The sequence below is a fragment of the Grus americana genome, chromosome 9 (assembly GCF_028858705.1).
Source record: "Grus americana isolate bGruAme1 chromosome 9, bGruAme1.mat, whole genome shotgun sequence".
NCBI lineage: Eukaryota > Metazoa > Chordata > Aves > Gruiformes > Gruidae > Grus > Grus americana.
In genome coordinates this window covers 20,136,068-20,163,527 of record NC_072860.1, presented here as the reverse complement: position 1 = coordinate 20,163,527, position 27,460 = coordinate 20,136,068, and the positions used below count along the sequence as shown (strand labels likewise).

At 38.6% G+C, this 27,460-nt stretch overlaps 2 protein-coding genes across 8 annotated transcripts in view; one reads left to right on the top strand and one right to left on the bottom strand.

Moving 5' to 3' along the window:
* FXR1 (FMR1 autosomal homolog 1) overlaps positions 1-21,289 on the top strand; it is a 36,556-nt gene extending 15,267 nt beyond the window's left edge. For 2 of the 5 annotated variants that reach the window (XM_054835832.1, XM_054835836.1), the window contains exons 4-17: positions 149-220; positions 1,685-1,833; positions 2,287-2,380; positions 3,209-3,325; positions 3,428-3,598; positions 8,472-8,550; positions 11,120-11,229; positions 12,194-12,280; positions 13,030-13,237; positions 14,836-15,039; positions 15,730-15,930; positions 16,695-16,775; positions 19,295-19,386; positions 20,271-21,289. In XM_054835832.1, coding sequence (XP_054691807.1) covers positions 149-220; positions 1,685-1,833; positions 2,287-2,380; positions 3,209-3,325; positions 3,428-3,598; positions 8,472-8,550; positions 11,120-11,229; positions 12,194-12,280; positions 13,030-13,237; positions 14,836-15,039; positions 15,730-15,930; positions 16,695-16,775; positions 19,295-19,386; positions 20,271-20,441 — 1,836 coding nt within the window. In that variant the 3' untranslated portion in view covers positions 20,442-21,289. The remainder of the gene's footprint in view (positions 1-148; positions 221-1,684; positions 1,834-2,286; positions 2,381-3,208; positions 3,326-3,427; positions 3,599-8,471; positions 8,551-11,119; positions 11,230-12,193; positions 12,281-13,029; positions 13,238-14,835; positions 15,040-15,729; positions 15,931-16,694; positions 16,776-19,294; positions 19,387-20,270) is intronic. The other 3 variants (XM_054835833.1, XM_054835835.1, XM_054835834.1) reach the window with 3 other exon arrangements.
* On the bottom strand, positions 20,227-27,167 carry DNAJC19 (DnaJ heat shock protein family (Hsp40) member C19). Of its 3 annotated transcripts, none has more exons than XM_054835839.1 (6): positions 27,057-27,167; positions 26,148-26,221; positions 25,701-25,777; positions 24,687-24,757; positions 23,261-23,351; positions 20,227-20,367 (listed from the first exon to the last, which is right to left on the bottom strand). In XM_054835839.1, exons 2-5 carry the CDS (start codon positions 26,199-26,201, stop codon positions 23,281-23,283), a joined length of 273 nt encoding a protein of 90 aa, XP_054691814.1. In that variant the 5' UTR covers positions 26,202-26,221; positions 27,057-27,167; the 3' UTR covers positions 20,227-20,367; positions 23,261-23,280. The 3 variants fall into 3 exon arrangements, with proteins under 3 accessions (XP_054691814.1, XP_054691815.1, XP_054691816.1); XM_054835840.1 differs by adding an exon at positions 26,496-26,547 and having other exon boundaries at positions 20,227-23,351; positions 27,057-27,153; XM_054835841.1 differs by lacking the exon at positions 27,057-27,167 and adding an exon at positions 26,327-26,482 and having other exon boundaries at positions 20,227-23,351; positions 26,148-26,224.
* Between the last annotated feature and the right edge of the window lie 293 nt (positions 27,168-27,460).

The window sequence follows — 27,460 nt, the reverse complement described above, 5'->3', positions numbered from 1 at the left end:
AACTTACAGAAAAATTACTTTTGTGTAGCATACTCTTCCATTTTAATGAAAACTAGAAAAGTTGGGATGTTCTTTCTTCATTATACATGCAGACAAATGAATTATGTCTGTATGTGCTTTCAGTGTTTCTTACTACTTTCATTTTCAGGTTTATTCTAGAGCAAATGACCAAGAACCTTGTGGCTGGTGGCTGGCAAAAGTTCGAATGATGAAAGGAGAGGTAAATTATTCCAAAAAACCTACTGACTTCATGCTGTTATGTTACGTAGAGTAAATATGAAAGATCTTTTTGATGGAAAAATTATGAATAAAGTACTACCAATAAAAAAAAAAGACAAACCAAAATTATAAGTTGAAATCACTTTGGAATGACCCATGCTGCATTATACAACTGAAGCTTGTGTTTTTATAGTTGAGCAAGTCACTTCCATTATTAGTAGTTTAATTGCTTGGAGGGCTGTATGCGTGCATAAGAACAGGACTTCTAGCAAACCTACTTTGTGAATTGAACTTGGTGTTAAATTTTTTTTTTTAAATAAAATTATTTTTCATCCTGGGATGGTTGGTATCTTTATACAGCATTGTCAAATTATTTTATGGAATTGTCCGTCCCCCCCCCAAAACCCCTCACAGTTCAATTTTGGCTTCTTTGTACAGTCTTTAACATGGTTCCATATTCAGTTATTTTTTTCCTCAAAGTAAATGTGAAATTCAGAAACAAGCCATGTATCTAATGATAGTTAGCTTTGTGATTGTTCTGGTAACCACGTTATCTTTAACTACAGGAGTTATTTTTTTAAAGCATAGGGTGGTAGTTCTCTTAGTTGTCTATTCAGTATTTATTTTTCATTATTAATACTTAACTTGGTTTGTGATATGTTTCAAAGCAGCTTTATATGACTAGGGTGATACCTAAGCTAAACTTAAAACTTGAAATTGGAAAATAGCATGTGGAAAAGTATGTTGCAACCTTAGTGATTTACTTTTTCTTGATACTTGAGGAAATTGTATCTGTTGACAAAAAACAGATAACAGTTTTGAGGGAAAAAGAAGAGAAAGTACTGCTACCTCCCTAACACAAAGTCAAGCTTCAGGGATACTGCGCACGCAAGCTTCTTCATGCTTGCATGTGTTGGGTGGAAGTGCAGGAGTAGATTATTGGTGGCTTTTAAATCTTCTTAGTTCTCTTCCCTTCCTAAATTTGGGATAGTGCATATCAAAAAGATTGAATTTTTATTTTCCTTTTGGTCTCACATGATGCACAGGTTGATTTGTCTTTTTTATTATTAAACTGTCGCAGAGCAGATATTTCTGTGAAGAATGAGTTGTGTTTGCTTCCCTATTAGATATTTTTTAGAATTAGAGCTCCAGTAAACTTTGACAATTTGGAACTTGAACTGGACTAAAATAGGTATTTGAAGAGGGATGAGCATGAGAAAAATCAAACATGCTTTTGTGAGGGACTGAAATTATGCTGATATGGTGCCCTGACTTCACTGAGGTATCAGATGGATACTGAAATATGTCTAGGCTCATTTGTGTAGAATTGTAACATTATATCAATTCTGATTTGTATTTTAGTTTGTATATTCATATTTTGTACTTTCTTGGCGATGCTGGTAATGTTACTATGTCTTTGTTGTTCCTTACTGAAGTTACCATTTTAAAAAAAATTCTTCCATAGTTTTATGTCATTGAATATGCTGCTTGTGATGCCACTTACAATGAAATTGTCACTTATGAACGACTTCGACCTGTGAATCAAAACAAAACTGTCAAAAAGAACACCTTTTTCAAGTGCACAGTGGATGTTCCTGAAGATCTGAGAGATGCGTGAGTAGCTCTGCACACTTTAAGGCATTTACTATATTTGATGGGATGGAGGGAAACCCACTTGGTTTGTATTTTAGAGGCCACTTTACAGGTCCATGAAGAACCTTAGGGGTGGCTATGGCTGCAGTGGCTGGTTTAGAAAGTACTGACTGGGATCCCTGCTGAGCTTTAGGGCTGGGGACAAAAAATAAGTTCTGAGATGGGAACTTCAGGTCTTGTGTTAGGCTTCTACAGGTGATGCACTCCCAGTGGGCCTCCGGTACTGAGACTTGCCAAATAACCGTGATGGCATACAGTACACAGAGAAATAAGCTCTGGAACCGTGTTCAGGAGAATGGAAACTTTCTGGTTTCTGAGCAGTCTTTGCCATAAACTACTCTTGGCTCTGATCGTGATATTACGTGTTCTGTTTTGATGCAGCTTGTTGAAATAACAATCATTTTGTCTCCTTAGGTGTGCTAATGAAAACGCACATAAAGATTTTAAGAAAGCTGTGGGAGCATGTCGAATTTTTTACCATGCTGAAACTGCTCAACTAATAATACTGGTAAGTAATTATTTCTGTGTAAATGTTGCATGAATTTTCAGTATATTACTTATGGGAAGTATATAGCCAGCTGTATATTTGTATACAGAATGGTTTAACTTGTCAATCTGTGTAAATTGTGAGATTTAATGTAAGTAGATGTTTTAAATTTATCTTTGGGCATAGGCCTTTTGGAGGGGTACAAGTACTGCATTGCATACAGCCTAAATTTAGGAGCAGCTTTCACTGTCATTGGTTCTATGATTGTTGTCACCCACAACTGAGTGTCATTTCACTGATTTGTGCAGATGGATTTCCCCCTATACTGATTTACACTGTGCGCTTTGACGTACAGCTGGGTTTCTACATGAAGAACTGCACCAGTTCAGTGTAGCCATTAAGGAATTGTTCACTTAGATTCTTCTGTGACAGTTTTCTCTTATTACATAGACTTTTCCCAGTATTAGTTTCCCCCCACAGTTCTGTTGACTTGATATTATCCTCTTGAACCTTACTGTCCAGGATTGTTTTCCTGGCTTATTTTCTTAGCCCTGCCTTTCAGGCAGAGTGACAAGCATGTATATGGTACAATGATATTTGTTTGTGTGGGGAATGTCAAGGGGAAGGAGTTAGTGTGTATCCAGCAACAAAATCTTTAGTGTAAAATACTCTGAGAGTGAGAACAGAAAATTGTTGGTTTGCAGAGGTGGTGCTGAATTTCTCATACCTTGTTTTGAGGAAAAATAATGTCCGTGTAAGTACTGGATTTACTTTAAATAGGTTCCTGATTTATCTTTTAAATGTTGATTTGCTTAAAAAATGAAACTTCATGTTCCTTCTCTTTTGTAGTCTGCCAGCGAAGCAACAGTGAAGAGAGTGAATATACTGAGTGACATGCATTTGCGCAGCATTCGTACCAAGCTTATGCTTATGTCGAGAAATGAAGAAGCTACAAAACACTTAGAGGTAAGCCATAGCTTGTAATTCTTCTTGTTGCTTGAAACTGAGTGCATACCTGTATGTTACATTGAGTGCATGTGGATGAGTCTTACTTTGTTTTCCCTTCAGTGCACAAAACAGCTTGCTGCAGCATTTCATGAGGAGTTTGTAGTCAGAGAAGATTTAATGGGACTTGCTATAGGAACACATGGCAGTAACATACAACAAGCCAGGAAGGTTCCAGGAGTTACTGCCATTGAACTTGAGGAGGATACTGGTACTTTCAGAATCTATGGAGAGGTAAGGGGCAAACTTTGTGTGAATCTGATGAGCGTTTCACAAACTTGAGCATTTGCTTTTAGAGTGGTGAGAGCTGTACCCAGAGCTAAGAACTGGAAACAAGCTGTTTGAGTGTCTGTACTCATGTTCATACTATGGCAGCTTGTACTGCATGTATTTGAAATCTGAGACTTCATTGCAGTGGTGGCTTCCATAAGATGTGTTCTGTCCTAACAGCTCCACGTGCTGATGCACAAATTCTGTAACTGCACTGTACATCTCAGTCAACCTGAGCAAAGTATCACTTGCTGCTATTTTACTTGATCACAGATTATCATTCGTTTTCCTTTGGACTGTATATGCTGTTCTTGTTGGTTCTCCCCCCTTTCTAGTTCACGTGTGTTTTGCTGTGTGTTGTCTGCTCCTCTGACGTAGGCAGATGTGTTAATGCATATATCTGCTGCTTCTAACCCTTTTATTTTGGCAATTTAATGCTGGCTTTGGCAAAATCATGCTGATTTGCCTTAAGTTAATTCTGTTTGTGTGACCCTGATGTGCTTTAAATCACACAAGCACCTTGAAATGTAGCTGGTCTTTGGACCAAAACAATGGTCTGTTCAGGAGGCAGAAGAGTAGTGACAAAGATGTCGCTGTCACCAGGGCACTGTGAGAACATTTCTTGGGGGTTTTTATCCCATGTTACCAACTCTACAGGTGCCACTAACACCTGAGTCTCTGGTGTGATCGCTTTTGGAAATCTTGGTTGTCTAGTGTTCCATGAATCTGTGGTCTTGAACTATGCTCCATGCATGTCAAGAGTAGAACGTGGTTGTGATCCAAGGCTCAGAGGAAGTTGATACTGCTGAGAGGAGGACAAACTTCTGTACTCTTCAGTATCTCTGAAGTTCTGTGTCCTTTTTTTGGAAACCTTAAACATTTCCAGGGTATCAGGGTGGCAACAGATCCTTCTTTGCCCTAGTACTACCAGTAACTCACATCTCATGGTTCATGAAGAAGAATTGGATAAGTTCAAAGGCAATAGGATGTCTAATGTATTCCAATTTCCATCTCTTTAACATGAATGATGTGATGCTGAAACTTGTGGAAAGGTTATGACTGTCACCAGCCGCTTACAGTAGTGGCACAGCAATTATTAAAAATACCAGATGCCCCCTGAATAAAAATGCCTTTAGACACATCCAGCCTTGTCTTTCCTAGAAGCGATAGCTGCTTCTAAAAAAGTCAGGCAACCTAAATATTCCACGTGACAAGGGTTTCAGCATCTAGGTATACTTGTCTACTCTTTTTGACTCTCTTCAGCTGAAGCTGGCAAGCAGCCAGGCCCTAATGGCTGAATGCATGGGCAGACAATTTTAGGCTGTGAGATGTGTGGGAGTAGTGATCCAGTGTCCTTGACATTGTAGTCAGGATCTGAGGGTCTCCATAGCTAATGTTTGGCATATAAATAAAAGTTGTGTTGCTCAGGGCCAGAATCTTTGAGGGAAGGAACAGGGAGATAAATTTTAAAGAATAGTGGAAAGCTATATGATTAGAAGGAAGCTAAACTGTATGAGATGCTGTTCATGCTTTTTTCCCTGTCTGGTCAAGACCACTCTGGTTCCAAGGCCCTTCCCCTTCTGCCTGAACTGCTGCTTGTGATGCCTTTTAGGGAGACCACAGTACTGAGAACTTCAGAGCTTGGACAGCGAGTCTCTACTTTTGAAATCTTGTGCTTCCCCAGAGAGGGGAGAGCCTTATCAGAAACAAAAGCTTCTCTTAGACTTTCATTACTGGCAAAATCGAATTGCATTCAATTCTTGTGCAATTCTTCATGCTTGAGCTTCTTCCCTCTTAGACCTTTTTTTTTTTTTTTAAGATACTTAGCTGTATGGTAACTGTTTCTTAAGATAGAGGGATAGCAATATCCTATCTATCCTGGCTTTTTCAGGAGACTGTTTCTTCTTGTATTCCTATTGAAGTAAACAAGAAAACTCGTTTTCCCTTTGGAGCTTTCCTTAACTCAGTTCCACTTGAACTAGGAGACTAATACACATTTTATTTTCTTGAAAAAAAAGACTCATATCACAATGGAAAAAGCATTGTTCCCTGCCGTGACTTGGGAGGGCTTTGTCTTTATCTGCATGGTGATAAGGTTTTTCAAATGATTCCCAGAGGTAGGTTTGTTTCTTCCATTCAGGAAGGTCTAAAAGAGCTACCGGGACTTTGGAGAGACTTTCAAAACCTTGTCTTAGAAACTGATGTGAGACTCCTGAGACACATTCCCCATTTGTAATAGGAGTACACTCCACCAGCGTGTGGCCATTAGGTCTACGTTAGTGACTGTTACAAAACATTTTCCCTAAAAATTGCAGCCATACAGTTCATGTTTCACACTCACTTAGAACTCTCCTGCTGCAAAAATAGTAGGTATAATGCTGAGTTTAGAAAAATACCCTGCGTTTAATCTTTCTATTAAAGACTCTTCAAGTAACATGAATGTGTTTTGATTGGGCTACTATGTGAGGTAACCAGAGCATGAATGGATGTATAGACTCTAATTCAAAGTTAGAAAGGTAGTGACTAGTAACTAGAATTCTTTGAGGTCTTTAATCCATGTGCACACTGATTTTTAGAGAGAGAGAAAAATTACTTTTCTTGCCCTTTTCTGAATTACTGACTGCGAGAAACTGAGAATACATTGTCCAAATCAGCTTTATATGCTATCTCATGTTGGGGTGCAAATGAGTCATACAGGTTTTACTTGGGTAAAAATTCTGAGCACTTGCAGCAAAGTGTAGATATGCATGCAGGCACACTGGAGAACTGCGGTTAGTGGCAGTTGTTTATTTTCTCATCTTGACTCTGCTTCTGTGAGAGCAGTCACTGTTCCTTCATCTTTATTTGGGAAAGAATTGATAAACATACCTCTGAAGCAGGACACTGTGGACTCTTTGGTTAATGGTGTCCTATTTGTAGCATTCATTGAAGGTGAAAAGTTGCTAATGTGTGTTGAAGTTTGTATCATTTTAGCAGTTGCTTTGAGTTTGCAGCATAGCCTCTGCTCCCTACATTGACATCCTGTTCATTTGGTTTCCATACGTTACTGCTTGTTTCATTATCTTGAAATCCAGTTTGCCTGTGTTTCTCTTGCAGTGATTTTGACCTCTGCCAGAAGTAGAGTTTTATAATTTTTTTGTTCTTCTAGGACTTCCGTAATTTGATGGAAAGATGCAGGAGCTGGTGGTACTCTTTATTTCATGTGTTGCCTAAAAAGTGACAGATGAAAGGGCTGAGACATTAGTGTAAAATTGAAACTGTGCTCAAAAGCTGTCACTAGTGACTAGATGCTGATAGTCTTTCCTTAATTCTAAACTTCTGCTGTTGCTAATTTAAAGCATTGTTTCTTGTTTCAGCATCTGTATAGCCTCAATTAACTGTCAATTAATTTGTCATTTATTAATAAAGCTCCAAGAGAGCATTTATAGGACCATGTCATTGGTTAGTGGAGTGAACTCCTATCTTGGAAAACACTGTAGAGGAGCTATGCCAGAAACCAGCATTCTGGAAGATCAGTTCCTTGGTTGTAATGTTATGGGTAGTGTAGAGGTGATATGATTAGGACAGGTTCCTAAGTGCAGTACAACATTTTAGTGATCACTGTAGAGTTCAGACTGCACTAATGTAACTTGCCTGCAGTTACAGGAGAGAAACAGAAGAATTTTTCTAGAGAAAACAGAAAACTTCCTACCTGTAGGCAGTTCTAAACAGGCTTGGTGTGCTGTGTCTGTACTCTTCCTGCAGCGTTGGTGCTCCTTTGAATCCCTATTTGCCTGACCGCTGCCAAATTCTGCCGTAGAGCACTGTGCTCTGAATGTGGCCTCCCTGCCTTTCTGCAGCAAGTCCCTTTCCTGCACATACAAGTGGGTTGTGTGGTGGGTGAGCCTTGTGAGCGTGCGCACACCTAGCGGAGGAGCTACTTTAGTCATTTTGGCAGCGTTTGCTCACTGAGGATTAATGTGTATTTGCAAACAGTACTTGGTATTAAGACTTGCATGCACAATGGATTTATCTGTTACAACAAAGGTTCGGTGACTGATTTTGTTTTCTTTCTGTTCTCTTAAATACTGAGTAAGAGAACAGAAACTTGACAGAGAACTTCTCATGGGTGTTTCATGTAGGCTGTTCTGAAGAATCAGTATATCTTTCTTAGGGAAGAGGCTGTAAAGAGTGAGCCTGTAAAGTTCTGTGACCGGATTGGTCTTCAATGCAGAGGTTGAACTATAGTTTTATAGTTTTATGGCTTGCCCATCTAATCATAGCCATACAGTTACTCATTCACTGCAACGTCAAGTGAAATGAGATATATGATCCAAAGTTTCTTTTAACATACTATTTTTGTAAGCTGTAGTTTCTATGAATGTTGGTAGGAACTCTTACAGACTTATTTCTTTTCAGTATAGAATCTTTGTGATAATTGCTTATTTTTTTAATAAATGGATTCTAGATTTGAAAACTGTGTCTTGATTTTGGAGAAAAAGAATATAACTAGCTGGGTTTTCCCAATTAATGTCTACAGAAATTGTTTCAAGATCTATCTGTAAGATATTTTATGTCTGGGGTTTACTCGTGATAAGTTGCAGATCATATTTTAAAACGTCTTAAAATAGCATGGAAAAAGTTGGTTTATTCATTACTGATGGCTTTGCTGCTGAACTTTGTTTCTGGGTGTTTTACTCAATTATTTCTTTAACGTTTAGTTGAAAACTAAATCTTGTCTCTATTCTTTTTGAAACTAATTTTCATGTTTTGAAGGCTTGCAGCTGTTGCTACAAGGTTTTATTTTTAATATTACGTTTACAAATAAAGTTTTCTGTTTTATTTAATTCATTTCCAGACTGCTGATGCAGTAAAAAAGGCTAGAAGTTACTTGGAATTTGTGGAGGATTTTATTCAAGTTCCCAGAAATCTTGTTGGTATGTAATACTGCTAAAACTTGAAAACTTGGGGAAAGGGAGCCTAATTAGCATGACTCTGCAAAGAAGATTTAGATGCCAGTACGATACTTGATTTCTCCACTTAAGTAGAAAGTGATTAATCTTTTAAAACTGGATGTATCAGGGAATTAAAGAAATTACATATATTATTGTTGAATAATATTTTGTCAGCATTTTAACACATAAAATGGTTTGATTACAGACTTGCACTATCTAATTTAATGGTAATATTTGAAGTTCAGATTCTAGTAAAGAAACTAAATTAACTACTTAGAAGTGCTGAAACTAAATACCAGAATTTAATGTGGAAGTACTACAGTTGAGTTGCAAGAATGATGCAAGACTGTTCTCATGTTACTGCTCCCTCCTGGGTTCAGATTTGTTAGAGGTGGTGGTTGGGTGGTGTTGAGCTGCTGTGTAAGTAAGTGTTTGTCAGGCTCATCCTCAGTCTAGACACAGGCATTTTTCCATGTTCCAGTTCTACGAAGGTGTAGCTTCCCAGAAATCTGTAAATGTGTTTTATGGTAGCTTCTGTATCATAAGCTAGCTAAAGGTGGGGCTAATCTCTGTTGCCCCGCAAGAGAAAAACATGTCTTTCCCTAGTCTGGTCTTCACAGGGTACTACTTCCATTTCCTTTCTTCTGCTCCTCTTAGCCTGCTGCTTGTGCTGTCTGTGTCAGGCAGCTTCCTGCCCTGTGTTACCAGTTCACAGGGGCTGTGCAAGGGTGAACAGAGCAGTAAGTGCAGGTGTTGTACCTGGTTCAACAGCAGTTTGGATTATCTAAGGCAGAAATTAAAAGCTGTGCTTTAACCTCCTATGGTTTTGGGCTGAGAGCTTGCATATTCTAGACTACGCAATCTAAGTAATTCATGTGCAAACTCCTAAAAATTAGACTTTTAAGGTTTTATAACTTGAGCAAGTTAAGGTGTAGCATTTTGTTAGGGTTTTTTTATAGGACCTCTGCAAATTATGATTATGAAATTATGAAAATTGATGCAACTTGATGATTCTGTCAATTACCAAATGTTAAAGCTTGTTTCAGTATTCAGCAAATTAATTGTTAGTTTGTACCTGAAAACTTCTCTTCAGTAATTTCATTGAGCAAACCTAGTTGAACCAAGGAACTTCACTAAATCGACTGGTTTATGAATTGAGGTTTTGGAGATTTTGGATGGCATTCTAACTAATGTGAATATACCCACATAGGAATCATGGCATGAGTCAGAGCAACGCATTTAACTGAAAATGCAACTTTTAAACAAGTACAATACCAGTGTATGATGAAGGCAGACATTTTGTCCAAATCACCTGTGGTCATATCTGTAAGCAGACATTTAGCTATGCTTTATGCAGACACCCAAGTTACAAGAAGTGTAGTGATCACTAATGGCTCAGATGGGAGATACCACTCTGTGCTCAATTCATTTCTTTTTGTACCAAGAGAGAACAGTGCCATCTACTGAATGGCCAGTTTCAGCTGCTGAAGCTCAATAGGACTGAGGACTTTCCCAAATAGTGGCTCACTATTATCCAGAGAAAAATGTTTATAGTGAGTGTGGTTTATTTTAGTAGTGGTAATAGGATCACTGTGCAAAACAAAATTGGAGGCATATAAAATGATTAGCTGTAGCATGGGTTTTTAACAAAAAGATAACAAAAAACCCCTGCTGAGCTATTTGAACTGTTGAGGAAGGAAACAATTTTTAATGCTTTTTGCACTTATGTATCATGTTGATATCTGCTCTAAAGAATGTTCTTTATGCAGTATTCTGTTATGCTTCGGCTGCTACACCTTTTTTTCAGAGGCTCTATCTTTCTTTACTCATAATTTAAGATAAATGTTTTTAACTGCCAGATATCTGAAGCTGGGATGAAGAAATGTTTCTGCATGATTTTAGTTTAAGGAAGAGCTAAAATCTTTTAGTAAGGGAGCAAAGGAGTCCCTTTTGAGATTTAAACATACAAGTTCTGAAGAACCTTTTGATTTAGATCTCACACATGATCTCAGAATAAGTATTTTAAAGATAATATGGGAAGTATGGGTAGTATTCATGTTTGTAAAGGCGAAATTAATTTTCAGAAAACAAGTGTGTAGTGTTTTAATTACTTTAAGAGACTTCCAACAAACATGCATTGAATATGCCTGTCGAAATGCAGGAAAAACTGAATCAGGGTGCATGTGGACTCAGGGGATTCAAATAATTTTGATATATAAATTTAAAATAGGCATTTGGAAATCTTTCTGTGCCATTTTACTCTTAGTCTGGGTCCATCTGAAACTTGTGTGTAGTGGTGATCTTCATCAATAGTTGTCATTCTATGTATATAGAGAGAGTGTTTAATTTTGGAAGTTTTCACCTCTTCTGGCACAGTGTGGGGTTTTCTTCGGGATTTTTTTGCACCTCTGCAGTAGGAGAAAAGTTTGAAACAAAGTGAATGGTAAAGGAGACACAGATGGTTGTTACAATTGTTATACGTAAATTATCAAGAAACCCATTAAAATATTTTGCACACGGGTGCAAAATTAACCATTCTTGCCCTCTGAAGGAAAAGTTATTGGAAAAAATGGAAAAGTGATTCAGGAGATTGTAGACAAGTCTGGAGTCGTCAGGGTGAGAATTGAAGGAGATAATGAAAATAAACTGCCCCGTGAAGATGTAAGTACTTTATTCTTTCTTCCTATGATGAGGCTTTTATTTTCAAAACCAGTCATGTTGAATCTTTTAACAAAGGAAAATTACGCAGAAAGTGAGAATTTCAGGGGCATGAGTCAAATGAGTTAAAGTGCTACCTTATGGCGTCTGAATGGGATCACTGTTTCATCTCTGCATCATTATGCAGTTTATAAATACGTCCTTCATAGCCTCTGCACCCTTTTTTCTGTGGCCAACCTGTAATGGTGGTGGTGTCCATGTTACAAAAACACAGTATCTGTGATTTGGGTAGTTTTTTAGGATAGATGCTTGTGGATTATTCCATGAAGCCAGTTTTATAACTCTTCTGTGGTTATAGAGAGCAATTTTTAAGAGTTGGTTTTTTTTTTTCAGACTGGCATCTTGAAGTAAATTTTATATGAAACAATTCAAGAAAGGTTTTTTTCTGCTGAAGCAAATTTGGGTTTTTTTTAAATGTTTCTCCTATATGTACTTTAGCTGCATAACTGATTTGGGATGGATAGTGTTAATACTAATCATATATTTTAAATATATGAGAACATAAGGTAAAATCTTCTAAATCTCCATCTTGTAAAGTTGGTTTAATTAACTGCTGGACACTTCATGGTAATGTGTGGATGCTTCTGCACACATACTGCGATAAACACACACAGCAGTTGTGTTGCATGGGCAGAATATAAACACTGTATGTCAAGTTACTTCAACTGCCAGAGTGGGTTGTTGGGAATGCCGGACAGTTGTAAGTCCTTAACATAAAGCCCCTACCCCCACCTCACCTGAGCTATTTCTAGGGCATCTGTGCAGCCCAAGATCCAGTTACTGTCTTTGCTTGTTTCGTTTACTTCTGTAACTTAGGCAGATTTTTTTTTTTTTAGTTTAAACAGAAAGCATTGTTTTGATGATAATGTTCTTCCTGAAAATAAGATTTGACATTTTGTTTCTATAGGGGATGGTACCATTTGTATTTGTTGGTACTAAAGAAAGCATTGGAAATGTCCAAGTTCTTTTAGAATACCACATCGCATATCTAAAGGTAAGTGTAGTTCAGAAGAAAGACTCCGTAGAGGAAATTTTGGTTGAAGTAACAGAATTCTTGAGCAACAACTTGGGTGGGATTTGCAGTTGATAAACTGTTCATCTGTATATCGGGATCTAAGATTTGGTGCCTTGAACGCACCCTTTGCCTATAGGTGTTACGAAGGCCTTAAATACATTGTCCTGGTTACTTGGTACTGTTGGTGTTGAAAGGATTGGACTGTAAAGAACAGTTTTAAGTGATATTTGAGAAGTAGTATGTCTTTTTTGGCTGTGTTTGTGTTCTGTTGTTCTGAGGTTAATGCTCTGTTGGGGTAGGATGGAGTTTCTAATAGTATCACACAAATACTATGTAGTATTAGAACAGTTATCCGTTTAGATTAGTTGGCTTTGTGTGGAGGTGTGTTGACTTAACAGAAATAATGAACTAATTTGAATCATGTTATTTTGTGAGTTTGCTTTTTTTAAAATTTGAGTAGAAAACGTGTGGTGAAATGTAGTTAAGAAAGGTAATAATAGTCTTAAATCACCACGCTGAAAGACTATTTTTAAGGGAAAGGTTTTAGATTTCTTCCGAAACTCAGAGATTGCAGAACTCGTAGTTGAATTCCATTATTTGCAGTCACCTTCAAGGTGGTGTTAACTCTCCTACAGGAATGCTTGTTTTTAAGCTGACTGGATGGTATTTTGTGAGCGGAGAGAACATTTCTTTATCAGCAATTTTTTTTGTTGTTTCCTTTTGTGTAGGAGGTAGAACAACTAAGACTGGAAAGGCTCCAGATTGATGAACAATTGCGTCAGATCGGTATGGGTTTCAGACCTTCTTCCGCTAGAGTTCCTGAAAAAGAAAAGGGTTATACAACTGACGAGAGCACCCTCTCCTCAGTGCAAGGTTCCAGATCCTACAGCGGAAGAGGGAGAGGCCGTAGGGGCCCCAATTACACGTCTGGTTACGGTGAGTTTTCTTGAGCATCTGTCAAGCGAGTCTTTAGCGTACTGCTGAATCCACAACTGTCTCTAGATTTGTGGTCAGTGTAGTTGAATGAACATAGGGTTGAAAATTGAGAATTGCCATTTTATTTTTTACGTAGCTCAAAACACCTAATTAGATTTACATTCTTGTTGAAGTTAAGTTTTAAATTGAAAAAATGAGCAAACTGAACTCTGGTAAGATCTTGTCCTTAACAGTAGTGGTTATACAAAGCTGGGAAGGAGAGCTGCAGATACTCTTCAGGAGACACAAGTAAAAAAAAAAAAAATATATCTGAAATTAGAATCTATTTCGATTGAGGAGCAGAAATAACACTTGCGATCATCTTATGAATGTATTTTCAAAAAGTAAAGCAAAATAATTTAAAATGGAGACGGCACAAAATCCTGGGTTTGGTTGGGGGTTTTTTGGGGTTTTTTTATTTCATCAGGAGCTAACTGGATTTGTTTAAGATGTAGTGAGATGTTCTGTTGTGTTTTTTAAAATAAGAAGGAACTGCTGTTCACTTCCCTAGAGGTGTGCACATCCCCTTTTCATTCAGCAGCAGCTCCCCAAATGGAGACAGTGTGCATTTGAATATAGACGTATTTAGCAAAGAAGCATAGGTGCTCCTGTAAACAGGAAAAAAAAAATCTGTTTATTCAATACGGTAAATTGTTCTTCATCATCTACACTAACTCACTTCTGTTACAAAATCAGACAAGTTCTTTTGGGTTTTGTAGTCACTGACTGTAGCTTCCAGGATCATGCCATGTTGGTCAGGTTTATTCCGATGATAATGCTAATGTTTGACTGTTATTTTTTACTATTTCCCACTGAATTGTTTGACTAAACTGTAATGAAAGTTGTTCAGTTTGTTTATATAACCACACACTTTCATTTGGAAAACTTACTACTTTTTTCCCCAAATGGCAAGAATTGCATGTTGGAACCATATGAGTCTAGATTTCTTTATTCCAGAATGGCTAGTAGGAAGAGTTCCTGGATGTTTAAAATAAAGAGTAGGTGTTGAATTTTTAAGTAGTAAAAGGCTGTGTGGGTTTGGTTAGCTCAAATGGTGGGATGTTATGGATGGTATTTAATATAAACAGTTAAATTGTTCGAGCAGCATTACAACAGCCAGAAGAGGTTGCTTAGCAACAGCCATCAGCTATAAAGTTGTCCTTGGGAATTTCAGAGAAGTTGCCTAGAAACTGCACCAAATGCCTGCAGTGGATACACAAAGAGAGGAAATGCTGTTTAATCCTTGATTCATCTGGGTACATAAATTACAGTTTTGGTAATCTGTGAGCCCCTATTTCTCAGGTTATTACAAACTAACTTAGGTTGAGAATCTTAGAAACTTACGCTCTATCCATATTTTTAATATGTGGGGTTTTTTAATATGAATATATATAAAATATACTTGTATATGTTAATAAATTTAATTTCTATATTTGTGTATATCACACATATATGTATATATAACCATGCTGGTTGGAAAACTTCTGTGAGAATCTGAAACCAGAATACAATCCCAAATTTCACATTCATTTCCAATTTTCTTTTCCTTCTTGTACAAGGTACAAACTCTGAGCTCTCTAATCCCTCTGAAACAGAATCTGAGAGAAAAGATGAACTTAGTGACTGGTCCTTGGCAGGAGAAGATGACAGAGAAAGCAGACATCAACGTGACAATAGACGACGTCCTGGCGGACGAGGCCGTAGTGTGTCTGGAGGGCGTGGGCGTGGTGGACCTCGTGGTGGCAAGTCATCCATTAGCTCTGGTACTGTGTTTCAGGTGTATTTTGAATTTAGTTTTTGTTCCTGGCAATTTTCTGTATAACCTCTTACTATTTTAAAATACTCAATTTTTGCATTTCCATCTCATACATTGGGGTTTCAGTAAAGTTGCTTGATAGATTCTTGTCATGCACCATGTTGTTAGATTTGTATTTGTTTATCTTCTGCTCACGATGACCTTCATTTCCTTCTTCTACTACACACATGTACTAATGGTATTACCAAAGTTTATAATCCTTTGGTGTGTCCCCTATGGCTGCCTTCACAGTTAAGCTTGCGTTGAGATGCAGAATGAGAGAAGAAATCATAGAACGGAAATTATCTTACGCTTTATCAGAATTTGACTGCTAATTCATAACACTTCATTAGTGTCAAAAGTACCATGCTGCTGTGAAGTGAAAAGTATATCTTACACATTTAGCAGTTTTGAGTAGAAGTTCTAAATTCCCTTTGGAAATCTTTGTGATGAAATAATACAAGTGCATGTTGTACTGCCTCAGAATACTTCTGTTGGATTGGAGTCAGAGAGGAACCAGTATGACATCATAAATACTATTCTTCTGTCTATTACACCTTTTCATAAGGTTGCTTTATATTTTCAAACACAGATGTAAGTCAGCCTGGAAATTATGTGTAAATTCAGTGTCTGAGATGGAAACTTTTTGTTTGTTTAGTGCTTAAAGATCCGGACAGCAACCCTTACAGCTTGCTTGATAACACAGAGTCAGACCAGACTGTGGATACCGATGCTAGTGAATCTCACCACAGTAGTAACCGCCGCAGGAGGTCACGTCGGCGAAGGACTGACGAAGATGCTGTTCTTATGGATGGAATGACAGAGTCTGATACAGCTTCTGTTAATGAGAATGGTTTAGGTATGTAAACAGTTGGATGCTAGTCCCAGAACAAGCTAAGAAAAAATGTGTTGTCCATGTAAGTGTAGTGAAACGCTTGTTCATTTTTGTTAGTGATGAATCGTTGTTCTGTTAAAGGTTGCTGTCTGATTAAAGAAAGACTTCCTCCATGGCTCTGCCATGAAATGTCCTGTTGACTGAGCTCCACTAGTATTTTCCTATGCCTCTTTTGTAAAAACCGTCTGATGGAGACACCAAAGACTAATTTGTTGTTTCCCGTTAGTACTGCTGTTTTCATAGAAACAGTGCTGTTGGATCAGCATTCTGTTTTGTCCTTGTAACCTCAGTCTCAGTGTAGGAAAGCTACTTAAGTGGCTGTTAATTTGTCTCTATCCAGCTTCTGCTTAAGTACTTTCCCTCAGTAAATTCTCTTGATACTCACTGGGACAAGAATACAATCTGTTGCTTAATAATGTAGAAAAAAGCCTCTTCTTTCATGGGTTATGTGGCTAAAGTTTGATATATGGTTACGTATTTAATAAATGAAATCTGAGGTCATTAAGCATATGCCTAAATGTTTTAATGAGCCAACATTAAGAGCAAAAAAGTAAAATCTAGCTTTTGCATTATTGTCTATGCTTTCAGTATAAAATTATGTTTATCTTTCAGTCTGTCTTATTTAGCCTGTCTCTTTAACAGAAGCAATTTTAAATGCCCCATGCTGAAACTGCTGAAGAATTTATTTAATCATCAGAAATAGTTCATGGTAAACTTTGCAATTGCAGATGATAGTGACAAAAAACCCCAGCGACGCAATCGTAGCCGCAGGCGTCGCTTCAGGGGTCAGGCAGAAGATAGACAGCCAGGTAATTCGAGTGGAGCTGTGGGTAATCTCAGGTCAAAAGCATGAGAGAATGTTGTGTCTGCTGTTTTACATATAGCTGCATAATACCAAAGGTTACTCGATAACTAATAAGACTACTAGATAAAGACAAAAGACATTTCTTCTACTAGGAGAACTTATAAAAGTTCTTAATCTGTCTAATGAAACTAATTTATAATGTCTAACTTTTTGCTTGGACATATGAGTTACGCTTCTGATCCGGCTCTCATTGAAGTCAATAGCCAAACTGCTGTTGATTCCAGTGGTCCAGGATCGAGACAAACGTGAAGGTTCATCATCTGCACCCACTTGCATCTGTGCACTTGCACTGAATGTGGCACTGGCTGAGAAGCCACGAGTTGGAATGGCAGGGTGTGGGTGCCCTGGCAGCTTGCTGTGAGGGGACTCACGTGGCATCTGCCAGTCCCGTGCCTGTATCAAACTGCTGCTATCGGTCCTCGGCTTTTGTGAATATTTGCAAGTCATCTACAAATTGAGGGTGGGAAGGAGGAGGAATTTCAATGAAATTGCATGTTTCCAATTTTTTTTGTTGTTGTGGCTTGTTGCATTTCTTTTGTGTGTACTAACACTTGAAATGTTAAAGGTGAACTAGCTCATTTTCAATATACTGCCCTATTTAGAAAATGCTTGTACATACATGGCGTAAGGTAGTAACAGAAGGTCTTCTAGATTGACAGGCTCAAAATTTCACCCATATTTGTCTTCCTTCTATCTGTGGTGCTCATGCAGCATTTGATTAAGAAGGAAAAAGTTGTTGCATTCCACTAATTAAAACTTGGGGGCAGAAAAAAAACCCCAAACACCCTGCCCCCCTAAAAAACCCCAACCCCAAAGTAACCCATTACTTCTCAACATTCTTGTTTTGTAACAGTGATAAGAGTTTATCAAGGGGAGGAAAAAGTAAAAATGGATTTTAGCTTTTGCTTCTAAGAAACTAATTTCAGCTGGCAACATAGAGATATTGGTTATCTTTATAAACACTATGGTATTTTTCTCTGAAATCAAAGTACTGTAAGAACAAAACAAAATTTCCCAAACAAGATTTCTCAGGTTTTTTCCTGTTGATGTCTTTGTTCAAGGTACCACTTTCAGTTTGCATAATAAATATTTTTAAATACAACAGAGCATTGGTAATTAGTTACACTGCCTTTTGTGAAAAATGCTCTAATAAATTTATTCTCCTCAAATACTTAGGGTATAGTGAGTGAAATTAAGACAGAAGGAATCTCTCCCTAATGCTAACACCGTACTTTAGTCATGTAGTTGTATTATTTGATTTACATTGCTATACATTTTGGGTTCCTACTACATATATGAATATTAAGGATCGGTGTCTTACACTGCGTGCATAAAACATGCTTCACCTTTACATTAGAGGAGCTGAGTACAGAACCTCATTTTAAAGAAATAATTCTCCTGGTGCAGAAACTCACTTGGTCTTGACAATTATGCAAGGACTCAGGTGTAAGAAGTCCCAATTACCATCACAGAAATTCATGTGCAGTACTTCCCATATTGATGTAGGCTTTATTCACAATCATTCCTAAATCCAGAAGAATAGTTCACCTGAATGCATGATCTACTAAATATAATTGACTGTACTGTTCAATAGATAATGCTTGCCAACCCTAATGTGCTTCAGCTCATCAAAGATACAAGTGTGTATTTAAATTTGTAGTACTATCTATTCTAAAGATAGAATTGACTCTCAGTTGGTGTGGTTACGAGAGGGCAGGATAAGACAAAACCAGGCCACAAGAACATGTGCTGAGGTGGTAAGAAGAAAAGAGGTCAGAAAACCCCTGGCCGGCATCCAGTAAGTGTAGCTGTAACAGCACAAACATGGCTGTCCTGCTTTTGAGTACGGGCTCACTCATACAGAGCTGCTTCCAGTGTCTGTACACACACCACAATTAATCCACCTCCCACAAGCCCAAGTTAACTGTGTGGATTGCATTTTCAATACCAGGAGGAGGGTGAGTTCTCTTGCCAGTTGCCTCATGAAGTAACAAAGATTTGAATGCTGCTTTATCGTAAGTGATACCATACTTGGAACCTCCCCCGTTTCTTTTCATATTTTAATTTACCTTCATTTCAGTAGTGTGAAATTCTGTGCTACTCAAGATAGTAAAACCCCAATGACAAACACAGTCTGTAGTTTAAAGAGCTTGCAGTTGGATCTCTTCAAACCCAGTACAGAAAGCCCTTATTTTCCAATAAAATTTACAATTGGACCCAAATTACTATTTTATTGATGTTAAGATTTCACCTTCAGATCGTCATGTTACTACTGATGTCAGTGAAAATTGTATTTAACAGAAACAAATTCATCCTTAATTTGTAGTTGATACCTGTAAGTGTGAAGACCTTTTGTGAGATGTCTCCCAGTTATAGCCTAACTTGTACAGAAAAGACCTATGAAACTTAATGCTAAATTAGAATTCTGATGTGAGCATCACTGTAATCTTTTTCCTTGAACAGTAACAGTAGCTGATTATATATCACGAGCTGAATCTCAAAGTAGACAGAGAAACCCTCCCAAGGAGACGCTAGCCAAAACCAAGAAAGAAACGGTAAGAAGATTTTTTTTTTTTAATGCCCATTGCCTTTTTTTCCCCCTTCCCTTGCAGCAAAACAGTAAAGGAATTTTAGATTGCCTCATTTGACTACAAATGCATTTGAGTTCAAGAATAAATGATTAAAAGCAAAAATGGCCTAAAGGGAAGTGATGCTGACTTGTAGATTGTCATTGCAGACTTTAGTGAGGAGTGTAATGCTCAAATTAAGTCTTTACGCATTTTAAAATATTACACTTACTAATGTAGCATTACTTAATAAAATGTGAAAATTATCCATGGATGAGTCTTGAGAGCTAATCCTGAAAACACTTTCTAAATAGAGGACACCAGGTAACATGTTTAGTGACTTGTACAAACTATTTTAGAAAGAATTAATGTTACAAAGATTGTAGACTTGAGGTCTGTTCGTAAAGGATCAGTGACATTACATATTGTAAATACTACTACTCAGAACTGGATAAAGCAGAATTCTTTTATAGTAACACTGAACTTCCTGCCTCGAATTATGCCCAGGTTTAGCAAAATAAGACAGATATGTTGCTATATGATTAACAAAATCCAATATTACTGTACACTTTGAGAGGAGTGTAAAACTCAGCTTGTCAGTTAACTTCTTCATTGGCTTAGACAAACGGAAACCGTGAAATAAAACATCCTGGGTATGCTGCAGGACACGGTCTCAGGGTCACCTTGGCATTTTTTCCTCCCAGGTGTTTGATACAGAACTGTCCTATAAATGCCAAGTAATAAGATGCTATAAATGATAGGATACTGGCACAGACAGACGAGGTGTTTCCTGTGTGAGCCAGAGAGAAAGTCAGATGACAGTGTATATTTTTACAGAATTTCTAATATTGTCCTGGTTTTGTTTTTACAAGGCAAAAGACGCGATTGATGAGAACAGCCCTTCTGAAAAGGCAGTGAATGGTCCTGCTACAACTTCTGGGGATGAGCCTTCTAAACTACAGCACAGTCCTGATGAAAAGAAAGTTACTGTTCAAGAAGATGGAAATAATCAGGAAGAAGCAGTGCTGAATGGTGTTTCATAAACTGAAGTTCCTAGTTTACAGTTCTTTTACATTACATTTAAAATAGTGCTTGTATAAGCTTGCCAAAGATAGAATATGGATCGCCAGTCTTGACACCGCACTTTCAGTTCCTCCATTTTGGAATACAGAAAGGGGAGGGATCCTGAAGAAATCATATGTTAAACATACTTTGACACCTACCGTGTTATAAATATATCATCAGATGTGCCTTGAGATAGTATATGTAACATTTAAATAAACAAAATTGCTGGCTATAGGAAATGTTATTTTGTTTTCAAAATATGGCAAAGATGTGAGGGGGATCCCTAACATAATACTCTTTATGAAAGCATTAGCTGCTTTTGTTACATTTTTAATAATATGCAACCACTTCTTCACCTGAGGAATACTAGAAAGAAATGCAGTCTAAAATATTTTGCACTGAAATGTAATTTCTCCATTAGTTTAGTCTGGAAACTGGTCTGTTTTAATACATGTTTTTTAAATGCTGTATGTAGAGGAAAAATCTGCAGACCACTGGAATACATTTGTTAAATTCTCATAATCTGCAGGGATACTGGGCGACATTGGCAGTGACTGTTCTACATTGAGGCTTTGTTTGGTTTATTTATTAAACTGTACAGTATTTAAAAATCAAACATAGCTTTAGTTAACACTAAGCTGAATTAGTCATGTCCATTAAGACATAACCTGAACTACTGAAAAGATCAATTTCCAGAAAGTTTATTCTGTATAAACTACATATGTTAGTCCTTAGTAGAGTATTTTTATTTTTGTTTTGGTTGTTTGATGTGCAATATGTTTTTTTTGTATGCTGGTAGTAAAAGAAAATAAACTTTGATCTTCCATCTGTTGACTGTTTCTATCAGAAATTTAAATTACTATTGGTTTTCAAGCTGTTACCACTAACAATTGGAACTTACTTGTGAGGCAGCTTGAACCTTTAACTCTTTCACAAGAGTCCCCTAACATGCTAATCTTCCATTTTTTAAGGTGATGATGTAAAAACATCAGTCTAAAAACAGACTTATCTTGGAGAATCACCGAACCTGACTAACATATATAGGAATTAATGCAGATGTAGGTTTTGACTGAGGAGTTAGAAGCACGACACTAACCCATCTTTTCAGGCAAGAGAAATGAAGTAGAAAGGTATGGGAAAACACCTGGGTAGCAAGGAATTGTTGTACAAAGAGCAAACCTGTAGTGCTCAAGCTGTGCTACTTGAAAGAAAAAAATTCTGTCTTACTTGATTCATCAGAAATAAGGACAAAACCAAGTATTCTGAACCACCTGTGATTCGAAGCTGCTCTACCACAGATACAGCTACAGAAGAGCTGTTCCAACTCTGTTTGGGTACGTATGTCATTCAAGGTGATGTGCAGTTTTTACTGTGACTTAAGTATCTACACTCACCCACAAGCGTTCCCTCCTGGAGAACAAACAGTTAAATTGTTATAACTGAAGTGTGCACAAGCATCTTGACTGATAAGGCAGCCACAAGAGTGGAGAAAATGGAAAAAAATGATGTTTGATAAAGCATTATTAAGCAGGGGAAAACTTAAGTACAATGACATTCTGCATAGGGCTTGAAAAAGGCAGATCATGGAATTGCAGCATAGCAATGTCCCAGGTGTTTTGGTTTTTTTTCACCCCATTTAAATTCTGTAGTAAAGCAAAGTTACCCCTCTCTCTGTATAGGTTCTAAATGTTTTCTATTTCATACTCATGTTGCTGATTTGATCCTTTCTCCTGAAGGCATGGAACTCTTCTTTACTGTTGTTCAGGTAATACAAGTGGCCTGTAACTGGTCTACCAAAACACAGTGGCACAGCAGCCAGCATTCACACAGATGATGTAAAACTACTTACGCTACTGTGAAAGAGAGGCTTATTGGTTCTGGAAAAGTAAAAGCTCTGAAATCCACTGTATTTATGAACAATTGGGTGTTAACTCTTACACATGCTGTACAGCAGTTTCAGTGTACTCGTGGAAAGCCTGGTGAGTGTCTTGGAGTAGGACACAACTCTTGGGCCCTAATTCAGATAGACATCTGCAGGGGTATGATAAAGCCAGCTCAGGTATATTCAATGAGCTATATAAGGCATTCCTGTTGCCTAATTACTATAAATGCAAACATTATGGAAATTCTAACTTGGTAGTGTAAGATAACATATAAAACTACAGTACTTACAAGTTTGGAATTTATTAAATGCTGTAAAATCCATTAAAAACTGAAAGTTACTAGAAATCTGGGATGCTCCAGACCCATCAGTAACACTTAAGAAGCTCAACCAACCTTGTTTTTCACAAGGCAAAGACGACTGTGTACATTGTTTCCTATACTTTATTTCTTAAGTAAGTCAGACACAACCACACATCTGTCCCAGTTCTTCCCATCAAATAAATCCTCTTGATTTTTTTTTTCCACCCCCCCCTCCCCAAACTGGCTCTTCATGCTAACTTTGGCATATGAAAACAGCAGCATGACCTTTAACAGAGCTAGTTTAACAAAAATTAGGTAACAGCATGTAAATCTACCTGTACCTGGTAACATGCATGGGCCAAACCAAGTTATTACTCTCTTACACTGAAAATATTTCTGAGTGGCAGATTTTTGCTGCTTAATGAAGAACAGCTATGGAAAAAACTTTTAAACCTCATTCCCTCACAGATTTCTCCAAAGTGACTAAGAAGTGAGAGGGGAGGGAAGTACCTCCCTGGATTCATAGTTCCAGCTTCATTTATATTAAGTCAAAGACTGACATTAGAACTTTTCTTAAACCATTTATCAAAAATAATTATTTGCATGGACAAACCCTCTGGTTTTCTCTCTCATTCATTTTTTAGCTTGGTCTTCCAGTAAATCTTTAGCTTCATTGATTTTGGCTGCTACATATGGAGAACCACCTAGAAGAAAGATAACCTCATGTCATGTCAGATGACAAAAATAGTTTCTGTGTTGTTAATGCCACAGTGCATGGGAAAAAAAGTGAGAGTATCATCTGAAAGTTGTTCAGGTTAAAGAACAAACTATTGTGACTGAAGCCATGTAAGTTTACGCATACAGTCACTGCAGTAGCTAGATGTGCAGACAGCTCATTCCTCAGGTTACTTTTAGTTTACTGGAGTGGTTTTCTTCTCCAGTTTTAATCAGTCATAAATGAACTGGTCACTAATGACTTAGCACAGAGCTGCTTGTGAATACAGAAGCGTTAAGCTAACAAGCCTGCAGATAACCTTTCCCCCTAGTTCAAGGCCAGCATCAGAATTGCTGCTGTACCAATGGGCTCGTTCAGGTTTTAAAGACAACACACAAATGACTTAGGAAGATGCTGAAACAGAATCCACAATGCAAACTGTAACGGACCATGAGGTGCAAAGATTTGTAGCGTGGATATCATTTACTGGTACTAGAATTACTCTATTCACTTGAAGCTTAATTTAACTTATTTAGGTCATGTAAAACATGTGAAATGCTCCTAGCAGTCTTTCAGGTTCTGCATATATTCAATACTGGTAATTTTGAAGTTAACTTCTGCTTGGTATTATCTATGAAAGGCATATCTCAAGGATTATTTTGGATTTTGGTGTATACAAGTAAAAAGTAATGAAGTTCAGCAGTCACTTTAAAGGACGTTATTTTACCTTTTAAGTGAGGGTTAAGAAGTTAAATGCCAAGCACTAGCATATGATTCTGACTCAATGAAGTAAAAAGAATTTAAAAGAGGTACAGATGCCTTAAGTTATTAACTTTAAGCATAACTAGATTGTGAGCCTCCAGAGTACCACAAACAGAAATATTTCATATCTTAGTGTCTTCAACAGACACAGAATGCTCAATGCTTGACATTCATAGTGAATTCCCAATGCTTTCAAATGAAATCAAACTCACATGGAACATAAAGTGCAGAAATATACTCTGGTCTTTCATCTAAAATTAAGGTGATTTTAAGTCTCACTTTAACTAATCATGCTTTAATCTGATATGCACAGAACATACAGCAAGTAACAAGCGGACCTGCTGAATCTGTCTGCTTGCTTTAGAGCATTCAAACACAAAAATATGCTCCAAAACCGTAAGGATGAAGGCACCCTAAAATGTGTTTTCACTCACAAGTTTTCTGGTTTTTTTTTTTTTTTTTTAGCAGCTGAGGTAGTCATATGTCAGTCACTTCTTCCCTACTCAGTTCTACTAATCTGTGTTAAAAACATGTATTAATTAATGTGACTTCATTTACTTACCTTTATCTGGATGATTCAGAAGCATGATCCGTCTGTGAGCTTCTCTAATTTTACTTCTGTTGGCTGTAGGGCTTTAAAAAAGAAAGAAAAACTGACTTAAGGGAACCCCATAAAATCCCCCAGATCTTTAAAAGATGTCTTAGAACAAGCAAGCACTGTCTTAACCATAAACTCTTCATCTTCCACATGTTTTTCTTTTCCTATTACTGATGTGTAGCATCTAAGTCCTGGAGAGGGTTTCTAAGGTGTTTCCAAAGCACTGTATGCCGAAGAAGACATGCTATAGCAGTTTAATATGGTGGAGGAACACTCACACAGTTGAAAGCAAACAGAACTATGTTGTAACATTTTTAGTGGGACAACTACCTAAAGGCTGGAGGGAAAAAATAAAATAAAATTTCCCTTTATTTAAAAAAAAGCAAAACAAAACCAACAAACTCTTTGTATACAAACTTCATAGTTGGTAGTTGCCTTCAAACAGAAATGATTCTTACTCTGTATCTTATTAGATGAATTTGTGTATTTGGTCTTAAGTCCTTTAAATTTTGGTAGGGATATTCGTACCATACTCGTATCTAAGATACTCTAGAATAAGTGATGAATTTACTCCATGTGCAAGTGGGTTTGAAGCACCTTCACACCACATCTGTCTGAAAGTCCCCAGCAGGGACAGGAACCAGAAGCAAATAGCGCAACTGTGTTCCCCACACCAAGTAAACCCCGAGGCTTCCTGAAAATGGTGTACTTACTGGGACCTGTAGATGGCTTTTGAATGTGATTTGCAGATGTATGGAAGTCCAGCTAGAGTTAGCTTTAAGCAAATAATCCCAAATAAGTACAGAAAATCCTGACAGGCCGCTTCGCGTTTCCTGACTTGGCAGCAACAGTCCCAGGGGAAGCCGGGTGCAGGACAGTTTTAAGCACTGAGAATTACGTCCTTTTCAACCCAGGCCAGCACCTAGGTCACACCATAGCCTCCTTTTTATGTTTCATTTCTAAAAAATTTCCTTTTACCTCACTCCTAGTATTAAAGCTGCTTCTCGTTTAGTCATTTTGGGTTCAAATCCACCTCTGTAATAACCACTGAAGGCCTGAAAGAGAAAATGTGTTAGCTGAAAAGAAACGCTAATTTTTAAGTTTAACTTTGTCAGTTAAAACAATTCATTATTGCTTTAGTAACTGCTGAGCTTTTAGCCAGTAAGAACACTGCAAAGCTTCTTTTGCACTTGTAGTAAGAAACCCAGTTGGAGTACCATTACTTAAATGAGTACTTAAACTTGCCAAAACAAGTTCTTTATTAGTCAACCACCACCAGAATGGCTGAGATTGTTATTACTGACAAAATTTTGTTTAGTATTAGAAGAAAATACAGCAATGCTATACAGAGACAACAGTCTGTAGTTATTTCACCAAGTAAACATTTACATAAAAAAGATGCTACTGATAAAACAAAAAACTTACAGGTTTTGGTAGATTCTGAAGTGCTTGTTTTACTTGTGGCTCCATTTGCTTCATGGCTTTTACTGCATAGCGACCTTAAAGAAATCAGTGTTGAACAAGACTAAGTATAAAGTTTCATAAAAAAGATTTAGCAATTCAGTGCAACTGTTAACTTGTGGATTAGAATGTGGAATTAACTTTTTGGGGACATAAAAAAGTAGTAACTTCAATCTTTTCTTTAATTACTGCCATGTTTCTCAAGATAGGCTCTCCCAAAAGTGTCCTGTATCAACTACCCTAAAATTCATCAGTACTGAAGCAAGCAATAATTACAAGTGGGTGTTCAGTGTCCTCCCACCATCTACAAACCTGCAAATCCAGCTGCCGCTATGGTCAGGCCAACTGCCACCATTGTACTGGCCTACACAGGGAAGATATAAAGTATTTGTTTACCAAAGGAAAAGAAAAAAGCCCACCCAGCAATCTCTACAGCGGGTCGGACTAGCATATACGTTTAAAACTTGACTCGGGGAAACGCGGCCATCAGACGATTTACTGCAGCTGCGCTGCTCTAAGTGACGGCAGGGACACGGCGAAAGCAGCGCGGCGGCGGCTGGCGGCGGGGCCGGGGGTCAGGCGAGAACCCCCCAGCTGCGGCAGCACCGTCCCGCTCGGCGGCCCCGCTTTAATCCCGGAGGCACCGGGGCCGAGGCAGGAGCCAAGGGCCCCGCCGCGGCCTGTGCGGGGCAACGGCCTCCCCGCGCGGCCTAGGGCACCGGGCCCCTCGGCACCACGGCCGGGCCGGGCCAGGCCAAGGACAAGCCGAGCTCCTCGGCCCGGGGAAGGGCTTGGGAGCTGCCGGCCCAGACATAAGCGCCCCCCCGGCTACTTCAACGAGACCCGCCGTGCCGTTCCCCCGACCGCACTCACCATGGCCGCCCCGGCCCCGCGCACTGGCGATCGCCGGGCCGAGCTCGCGGAGGGCACCTGCTCGCCGTACGGCAACCGGGCCGGCCGCAAAGCTACCACCGGCTGTCGTAAAACGGCGTGAGGCGGGGAGGGAGCTGCGGACACCGCCCCGGGGCAGGCGGGCGGGGCTGGCGGGGGACAGGGACGGACCCCGGCGGGGCGGGGGCGGCCGGAGTGGCAGAGCCTGCGGACCCGGCCGGGGGTGCTGCCAGCGGTGGAAGGGGGCGCGGCAGGGCGGCGGGAACAGCTCGGGGGTCGCAGGCCGGGGGTGGCGCGGAGGCAGCCGGCAGGGACCTTTCCCCGGGGAAGGTGTCATCACCTCGGCCTGGGGGACGTCTGGAGACCTCCGGTCCTGTGCAGCGCAC

Excerpts from the sequence above, each read along its gene's own strand:
- DNAJC19 (XM_054835840.1), bottom strand. Across the intron at positions 25,778-26,147 it reads TTCAGAATCTACCAAAACCT|GCCTTCAGTGGTTATTACAG; the intron begins GTAAGTTTTTTG and ends TTTCTCTTTCAG. Across the intron at positions 23,352-24,686 it reads TCTGAATCATCCAGATAAAG|GTGGTTCTCCATATGTAGCA; the intron begins GTAAGTAAATGA and ends TCTTTCTTCTAG.